Raw genomic sequence first — 9,768 nt, 5'->3', positions numbered from 1 at the left:
ATATTGAATAACTACGAAGGCCAAAGAGATAAGAATTAAATCTCGTTCAGCAAAAGGAGAGAACCCAAGGCAGACATTCCATCAGTTCATAATCAATCGTAGTAGTAATCAATGTAAATGATCATTTCGCTTTCGATAATAATCGTGTATACATTTATAAGGAAGTTTTGGCTTACTGAAAAGGCTTTTCTCTCTATGAAGACATGTTTTCGAAGGAGCTTTTCAACTTGACTCCGTCAGGGGAACTTCTCAAATTGCAACAAAATGCCGTAGACAACTTAAAACCAAAGCAAAAAGCAAAAATAAAGGAGGTAAGCAATTTTAGATTATTTTGGTTTATAATATTCATCGTAGGACAGAAGGATCCATCTAGACCACGCAAGCAGAACACATATCTTTGCATGTCCGAAGTCTCAGCATATACCGCGTGTATTATTCTGCGTCAGTGATGGCAAAGTGAGGGAAATTCCCCAACTCTTGGGAAATTTGGAACTCGCAAATTCAAAAAACGGAAATCAGACTGAAAATTGACGAAATCTAGGGAAATTCGAGGGTGATTTTAAAGCGTAGCTATTCTAAATTCCTTAGATCTGACAAAATTTATTAAATTTGGAAAAATAAATACAATTAAATTAGTAACTGATAGTATATTAAGCTTTGTTCGAATTGGGTTGAGTTGGCACCCCTATAATCTTGTTGTCGTGTTTTAATGAAGCCTTCGTTAAAGAACTAAACTAAAAAATAAAACAATATTAGAGTAGAATTATCGGAATGTACAGTTCGATAATGAAAATATATTGTATCCGTTTCCTTAGTTGTTTAATAAGACTGTTATCGTTGTTGTTGTTAATAATTTGAAGATTATTGTTAACTTTTTAATAATGATTTTTAAATTGTCAATAATTTTAAATACTGACACTTTAGATAAGTGATCATAATGGGAAAAGTGTAGATCTTAAAAATCATTAACTTTAACATAGACCTAACACAAAAGTGTACGTTAAATTTGGCATCATCCATCGAGTGAACAATTTAGTTATTGACCCTCTAAAATACCAATGCCTTTTTTTATATTAGGAAGGAAACCAACTGGAAATCTTTCTAATTGAGCTAGAGTTCACCCTTTTGGTTTGCTAAAAACGATAACAATTGAAGCATCAATTAGGAGATTGGCACAAATACATATTTTTGGATTTAATTTTAGGTTAACGCCCATGAGGAAAACGTTTAACTTGTTGGAGGTCATATTTGGGGCTCGATACTTTAATAGTGGAGAATATAGGGCCCCACTATTCGGGATCGATAAGTTATTAAAAGCAAAATTATCCTGAATGTTAATGTCTTCGCATATTTTTTGTAATTTCAGAATTTAGACATAATGGAATGCAATAGACGCTTCAATAAATCTTTCTCCTAAGAAATCGCCAAGAAGTAATATTTCCGAGAGCCAGGACCTGCAAGTCACTGTTTATAAAGTGCTTGTTAATGGAAACTTTTCACCTTTACCGCAGCAACAAGCGTTCACCATGGCGTTTCCTTTTAAAAAGGTAGCTTTTTGGGCATATTAAGGCGTGACAAAAACACGACGTTCTGTTTACAGGTGAAAAGTTTCCATTATTTCGACAAGCACTATATGAAGAATTCCTTGCGGGCAGTAGCGTAACTAGAAACTCCGGGGCCCCCCCGCGAAAAACGACTCGGGGCCCTTTTAAATAGTACCGATTTTAATCATAAACGTTTGAGGGCCCCCTACTTCTCGCCCCCCCCCAAGCCGCGGGGTCTGCGGGGGCGCTATTTACGCCACTGCTTGCGGGAAATATTACTTCTTGGCGATTTCCTGGGAGGATGATAAATCATGTTACGCGGGTTTGGCTTTCAGGCGAAGCTGCGTTCACTGTTAAAAAATAAGGTGCATTTTGGTACCGACTAAGGTATTTTATGTTGCATCCCCAGACGAACCTTTAAAGGTATCAAATAATGCCTCTTTAAGGAGGTGCTATAAGGGTACGTCTTGATGAAGGTATTTATTAAAACCTCCTTAATCCTAAAGGTACTGTACCATACTTAAATGGGTATTTGATTATACCAAGAATGGTTCCCATTGCTACTTATAATTTTGTGTAGGTACTAAATATAACCTAAATGGGTGTTTGATTATACCAAGAATGGTTCCCATTTGTACTTATAATTTTGTGAAGGTTCTTAATAGTACCTAAAAGGGTGTTATATTATACCAAGAATGGTTCCCATTTGTACTTATAATTTTATGAAGGTACTTAAAAGTACCTTAATGGGTGTTAGATTATACCAAGAATTCATTGTGGTAACAAAGAATTTTGGATACGAAAATATTTTCAACATGAATTATATTAGTTAGCTTTGAAATATAACTAATGATATATTTCAAACAGTATGAAATGAAGTAAATAATTTAAAATTATATATTTATTTCAGACCCCCGAATAGGCAAAACTATAAAGTAAATTTGGTCATAACCAACTTGTTAAAATGGGAAAACGAAATCACGTGACAACCATATCACAGCCAACATCCATTCGGTAACTCCTGTTCATAGTTGGCCGTGTGACGGAAAATAAAAAAATATTCCTTTCAAATACTGCAGACAGCAAATTAATTTTAACCTTTCTATTAAGATGTGTTAAATAATAATAATAATACTTTAAATTAGATAATTTAGATTTTATTAATCAAAATTTAAACCGCCATTAGCAAAATAAAATGAATAGTGGTTCGTATTTCTTAGGATAGATGGCGCTTCAGTTCTCCACAAAAAGTCACGTGACTACCATCTTTTCAGCCCCCCTAGACTTTATAGTTTCGCCTATTGTTGCATTTAATTTAAAAAAGGCGAAATATTTTCACCTAGAAAACAAAGCGAAATGGTGCTGCCATCTGAAATACAGATGTCAAAAAAATGATAAGATAGTATCACTGTCGCCATCTCTTAGTAAATATAGAAAATTGATAGATAAGAAAAATTATGTGCAACACTGAGTTACAACTAATTATTGTGAAAGAAACTTTTGGTTACCAAAACAATTTATATATTTATAAAATTGATGGTTTCGTACCACCTCAGGCGATAAAACTCAAAAAGGATTCGTTAAATGCCATAAATGTACAACATCAAGAGTTCAAACCCAAAACGTTTTCCGTAAATACCTTTAATGGTAAGAAATACCTTTCCCGTATCTCTTAATACCTGTGCCGATTAAACAACGCAAGAGTACCTTTCAATACCACGATATAGTTGTAAATACCTTTCCGGTATCACTTAATACCTGCGCGGATAATAAAACACAGGAGTACCTTTCAAGGTACTATTAAATACCACGATATAGTTGTAAATACCTTACCGGTATCACTTAATACCTTCGCGGATAATAAAACGAAGGAGTACCTTTCAAGGTACTATTAAATACCATGGGGTCTTTTTAGGTACCTTAACAATACCTTTATTTTTTACAGTGTTGATAGATCACTTTTTGGCTAATAAACACTTTTCGAATAACTACGAAGGCAAAAAAATAAGAATTAAATCTCGTACAGCGAAATTAGAGAACCCAAGTCCATCAGTTCATAATCAGTCGTAGTAGTAATCAATGTAAATGATCATATCGCTTTCGATAATAATCGCGTACATTTATTCGAATTTATGATTATTCGATAAATAGTGCAGCCGCAAGAGGAATAAACTCTTCCAAGCAGTGCGTCACCAGGATTTCAAAACTGGTGGCGCTTAAGCCATAAGCACTGGTCAGGGGCGTCTCATTGAGTGATATGGGGGAGAGGGGGGCTCCCAAAAAGGTTTGTAAAGGCCAATTTTTAAGTTTGAAGAAACTTTTCGCCAAGTGAATTGGAAAAAATCTGAATTTTAGGAAGCGATTTTCGGAATTTTTAGGTGGCGCTTAAGAAATTTTTCAGGTGGCTCAAGCGCCGCCTAAAACACCCTAGCGACGCCACTGCTTCCAAGGCTCAAGAGCCAGATGAAGTCAGGGTCCCGTTACTGACTAGCCTTTTTTAAAAAAGATTTGCCTATATTTTTACGAAGGCTCGTGAGAAATGTCGTGGTTCGAAACATATATTATGGTTAGAAATTCCTTTTTAGGGTTTTAACGCGGCCATAAGGGAATCTGAAATAGATGAAGCCCCAAAAATGTCATTTAAAGGGTTCCAAGTGGAATGCGCACCCATATTTGGGATTTGTGTCTGGCCCGGGGATTTGTGTCGGGCCCGGGGATTTGTGTCGGGCCAAGGGATTTGTGTCGAGCCCGGGGATTTGTGTCGCACCCGGGGATTTGTGTCTGGCCCGGGGATTTGTGTCGGGCCCGGGGATTTGTGTCTGGCCCGTGGATTTGTGTCGTGCCCGGGGTTTGTGTCGAGCCCGGGGATTTGTGTCGCGCCCGGGGATTTGTGTCGAGCCCGTTGATTTGTGTCGGACCCGGGGATTTGTGTCTGGCCCGTGGATTTGTGTCGGGCCCGGGGATTTGTGTCTGGTCCGGAAATTTGCGTCAGGCCCGGGAATTTAGCACCCCGGTAGTCATGGCCCAAACTAGTCAATTAAAAATTACGTAACGATTCTTCATACAAAAATATTTTTCGTCACATGTGATATTTCTTTACTGGATCATACATTAATAATTATTTTATATGTGTATTTCTCATTTATAATAGAGTGATAAATTTTTCTAGACCTGAAACATTATTAACTTATTTTTGAATAATTTCAAAGTTTATGATGCTATTTGCTGGGTGTTAGGTAATTTAGGGGTTGTGAATCTTTCCAATTTTGACTTCAACTATGCTTTAATCAACATTAGGCGGCTTTCTCATTTAGTAACGTGCCAGCGAGCGTGCGTCGCGCGCTGTTATTATATAGAAGCTAGAAAGCCCGGTTATGTCGTGTAGCGCCAATATCAGCAATGTCCGAGTTAAAATATTCATCATTGTTACCCATTTGTTACTAGGGGGGGGGGGGGTGGAGGGTGTGTATCCCATGTCCGCGTTTATCTTTCTCCATAAATAATCGTTTATTTCAACGCGCTAATTAGGCAATACGACTTTGCACTCAAGTATACAGGCAGAGAGTTCTGATAAAAATAATCTTCTCAAATTTCAAACGTCATTGAACGGTTTCGGATTTGGGTTACTGACCTTGTTTATTTTATTTCACTTTGCGGAAGTCAACCTCTTGGTGCGATAGTTTAGATGGTTATAGAAAATTTAAAATTATGCTGCAAAGTGTAAATAAATATCGTTAGTAACTTAGTCAAGCAAGTCTAAAAACTACTATTTGAGAAAAACGAGTTTTTTCTTTCATTTGTATAGTAATCGCAATACTAATCTAATAATGCAAATATACTGTTAAGAGGTTTTAAAAAGAATCAGAAATTAAGTAATAAACCAGACTAATATAAAAACAATAGACGCATTCACATAATGCCTACAGGGAAATATGCTAAAAGGGGCGAAATCCACCCGAGGTACCTTCCTATTTAATAATGTTTGAGTTAGATGGCGACACTATAAAGTTTATGAAAAATAAACGTTTTTAAAAAGTTATTAATTAATTACTAAATTATAGTACTTTAAATTCTTATTAAAAATATATAATTTTTGTAATTTAAATTAACAATTAATTTTAACAGAAGTTAACACTCTCCGCCATAGATGGCACTATAATACGATTTTAAACTATCCAATCAGGGAAGAGAATTTTGTATTTTAAATCTCGACAAAACCGTTCTCCACTAAAAACTGAAAACTTTTAACCAATCGTTGAAAATCTAAATTATGACGTCATGCTGCTATCAGAGCGCCATCTACTAACAAATAACACCATCACCACGTTACCTTATATGAATATTACCCCTTTAAAGTCGTATTTGCCCCTTAAAAACTGTAAATCGATCTATTGAGGATTTTTATTCCAAATTTATTTCAAAAGTCACTTTTTTCGACTTACTAGACTTTTGCTCCCAGGTATTGATTGATAGCTAATTGGTTTTGAAGAAAGCTTCGGATAAACCACTAGTTTACTAAACAATGGGAGGTGTCATACTTCTGGATATTATCTTACTTATGAACGCATAGAAAGTAGGTGTCTTAGAAAACTTCTTATCTCTGTATTACTCTATTTTTGATATTATTATTTATATTGGTTTAGGATATTTATTATAAAAACCCCATTTTAATGTTTGCAAAATATTAATTTAATTCCATTTCAGAATTTTAAGTATTAAATTAATTTCAGCTTCGCAATCGAGTAGAACATCTATTGAAACCCACACACAACGATTTCTATTTGCTGAAATGGCTTAAAGGTAAGATTAAAATATAGTTTTTATTCCATTTTATGAAAACCCTTTTGCAATAATGCATGAATAGTTTCTTCATACCTTTGCAATAATGCACGTATAGTTTCTTCATACCTCTGCAGTAAAGTATGAAAAGTTTCTTCATAATTGTCTACATACCTCTGCGATAATGCATGAATACCGTATCCGATATGAATAACAATTAACGGTCAAAGTCTAATTTTCATTACGTTTCACAGCTCGCAAATTCGATCTTTCGGCCGCTGAAAGTATGCTGAAAGCCGTAAGTGTTTCTTTAACATTTAAATGGCGTATCACAGACTCATTGCGTTAGAAGAGCTCAAAGTGTGAAAGGTGCATTCGTATAAAGTTTGTTTCGCCAGAAAAAGAGGATTGTAACATACATGCACATTATATTTTCTAAAAATCTATTAAACAGCTCAGTTTTCCGGAATTTTTTCAAAATTAAAAATTTTACTCCACATTTATTTATATTTATTGTTTCTACTTGAAATACACGAAGTTCTCAAATACCACATTGAATTGTGGAGTTAATGCCATTTAGTGCAGCCTTCCACAGCAACATGTAGAATTTCAAAATCTGATTTAGTACCTCTAATCAGTTAGTCAAATCAGTTTCGTATTCTAATCTCAAATTGTATCCGATTCATTGTCTCAAGTAATCGATTTGAGCGGATCTGCTATAATTTTTCAGACCATTTTGAATTTTGAGTTAGAAAAAGTATTTGGCATTTTACATTTGGAGTTTCTAGGAAACTATTTTGCATTTTACATTTGGAGTTTCTAAGGAAACTATTTTGCATTTTACATTTAGAGTTTTTAGGAAACTATTTTGTATTTTACATTTAGAGTTTCTAGGAAACTATTTTGCATTTTACATTTAGAGTTTCTAGGAAACTATTTTGCATTTTACATTTGGAGTTTCTAGGAAACTATTTTGCATTTTACATTTGGAGTTTTTAGGAAACCATTTTGCATTTTACATTTAGAGTTTCTAGGAAACTATTTTGCATTTTACATTTGGAGTTTCTAGGAAACTATTTTGCATTTTACATTTGGAGTTTTTAGGAAACTATTTTGCATTTTACATTTAGAGTTTCTAGGAAACTATTTTGCATTTTACATTTAGAGTTTCTAGGAAACTATTTTGCATTTTACATTTGGAGTTTCTAGGAAACTATTTTGCATTTTACATTTGGAGTTTTTAGGAAACTATTTTGCATTTTACATTTAGAGTTTCTAGGAAACTATTTTGCATTTTACATTTGGAGTTTCTAGGAAACTATTTTGCATTTTACATTTGGAGTTTCTAGGAAACTATTTTGCATTTTACATTTAGAGTTTCTAGGAAACTATTTTGCATTTTACATTTAGAGTTTCTAAGAAACTATTTTGCATTTTACATTTGGAGTTTCTAGGAAACTATTTTGCATTTTACATTTAGAGTTTCTAGGAAACTATTTTGCATTTTACATTTAGAGTTTCTAAGAAACTATTTTGCATTTTACATTTGGAGTTTCTAGGAAACTATTTTGCATTTTACATTTGGAGTTTTTAGGAAACTATTTTGCATTTTACATTTAGAGTTTCTAGGAAACTATTTTGCATTTTACATTTGGAGTTTCTAGGAAACTATTTTGCATTTTACATTTGGAGTTTCTAGGAAACTATTTTGCATTTTACATTTTCAGCTTCTAGGAAAATATTTTGCATTTTACATTTTGTGGGTAGAAAAACATTTTCAAAATGCTTTTTCAAAATGTTGTTACTCTGGTACCATCATCGCAGCTCTTGCAGAGAAAGTTCATCTACTATTTACTCCCAAGTAATTATAGATGGCGATACTCAGTGACTCACTTACTCAGAAGCAGACGCACATTCGTTCAGCGCAACCACTTTATTTCCCACGCTGGTTGCGAGGATGGTTTTGAAATATCTACGTAATTAATATTAATTAATAATTAATTATTAATAATTTAGAACTAACTGTGCATTTATAAAAACATTTTGCATTTTAAAAAACCAATTTTCAAAATGCATTTTGAGTTATGGAGAAACTATTTTGCATTTTGAGATATGGAGAAAGTATTTTGCCTTTTGAAAAAAAAAGCATTTTGAACCACCCTGAGAAGTATCCTCGTGGAGAAGAATCCACGTACCAAATCAAGCTCGAGGCAGTTTATAATGGTAGAGATGCATCACGGCATAACATATGCCGCCGCTATTACTAAAACCATAAGCCTATCATAAGGTTCCCATAAGCAAAGGTCTAGGCCAAATTTTTGACGATCACAGCGCGATCGTTTTTAAACTTAGAAACTCGCGGGAGAAATCTCCACCGCTAGGTTCCAGCCCTTAGCACCGTAGCCAAGGCTTATTCGAAATTTTATCGCTTTCAAACTTAAAATTAACACTTAACCTAAAACTGGCTTTTAGAAATAAGATAACTTGTTTCTGAAGGTTTATATTTTTCAAATTTGAGATATAGACGCGTTTTGTGTGGCATTTACAGCCCGAGCGTGGCTGCTCTACCAAGTAAGATAATATTTTAGATGTAGAAATTTTGAAAACGAAGTTGGCGCTAATACCTTATCGTCGTACGTTAATTATTATTATTACTGTTTATTCTTACCCTCGACTCCTGCCTTCTAAAAGCCCCCGTTCTACAACGCAATCTGTTCCGGATCGCCTGGCTTTGGTCTATGCTGAAACCGTAAGCCCCGAAATTTCGACTGAGATCCTTTTCTAACATGCATTGCTTGTTATTTTTATAACTCTAAAACTATTTGTCCCAGGCGAAATCTAAAACCACCACTGGATTCCTGACGTCGGAAACATGTGCCTTTTATATGTTTCGATTTAGTTGGGTTTTTATTAAGTGCTTAATCATTAGTTTAAAAAATTCGATTAGACCTTTGCTTATGGGGACCTTATGATAGGCTTATGCTAAAACGTAGAATGTAGAAAATATACGACGTAGAATAATTTTATAAATTAAAATAAATTAATATTGAAATCAGTATATGTTGTATTTCACCCCGAAAGCTTTTTTTGATAAAGCAACGGGGAGCCTAAGTTGGAATATGTTTCAAGCGAATGACATTAGCATTGCGGGAACAGAGATTACTTATCTCGTAAGGGCTATATTATATACTTATGGCAATATTTTGATTCCATTTGAACTTTCAGGTTACAAAAGTGATAAATAGTTATTAACCTATTTTTTATCTTTGCTTTTCACTTTTACATAGAATCTGAAATGGAGGAAGGATTATCGGGTAGATTATATTCTCGAGGAATTCGAACCACCAGAGGTACATTTCGGGTTTCGTAGTTTCTCGAAGAAGGTATTTATTTATATTTAGGGAAGATGACTTTGATAAGACGATCCGCGGTTACCATGGTTTTA

The 9,768-nt window shown here is 34.3% G+C and overlaps 1 protein-coding gene across 2 annotated transcripts in view; it reads left to right on the top strand.

Moving 5' to 3' along the window:
- Positions 1 to 9,768, top strand: part of LOC149956265 (SEC14-like protein 2) — a 43,128-nt gene continuing 33,360 nt past the window's right edge. Inside the window, exons 1-5 of one of the 2 annotated variants that reach the window (XM_090164684.1) lie at positions 1 to 113; positions 202 to 311; positions 6,275 to 6,344; positions 6,578 to 6,621; positions 9,611 to 9,673. In XM_090164684.1, coding sequence (XP_090020810.1) covers positions 204 to 311; positions 6,275 to 6,344; positions 6,578 to 6,621; positions 9,611 to 9,673 — 285 coding nt within the window. In that variant the 5' untranslated portion in view covers positions 1 to 113; positions 202 to 203. Of the gene's footprint in view, positions 114 to 169; positions 312 to 6,274; positions 6,345 to 6,577; positions 6,622 to 9,610; positions 9,674 to 9,768 lie in introns of those variants that run through there. The other variant, XM_090164683.1, reaches the window with a different exon arrangement.

The sequence above is a fragment of the Leiobunum rupestre genome, chromosome 2, assembly GCF_980474605.1.
Source record: "Leiobunum rupestre chromosome 2, qqLeiRupe1.1.hap1, whole genome shotgun sequence".
NCBI lineage: Eukaryota > Metazoa > Arthropoda > Arachnida > Opiliones > Sclerosomatidae > Leiobunum > Leiobunum rupestre.
Note: the sequence above shows the minus strand (reverse complement) of the source record. Positions and strands in the feature narration are given on the sequence as shown.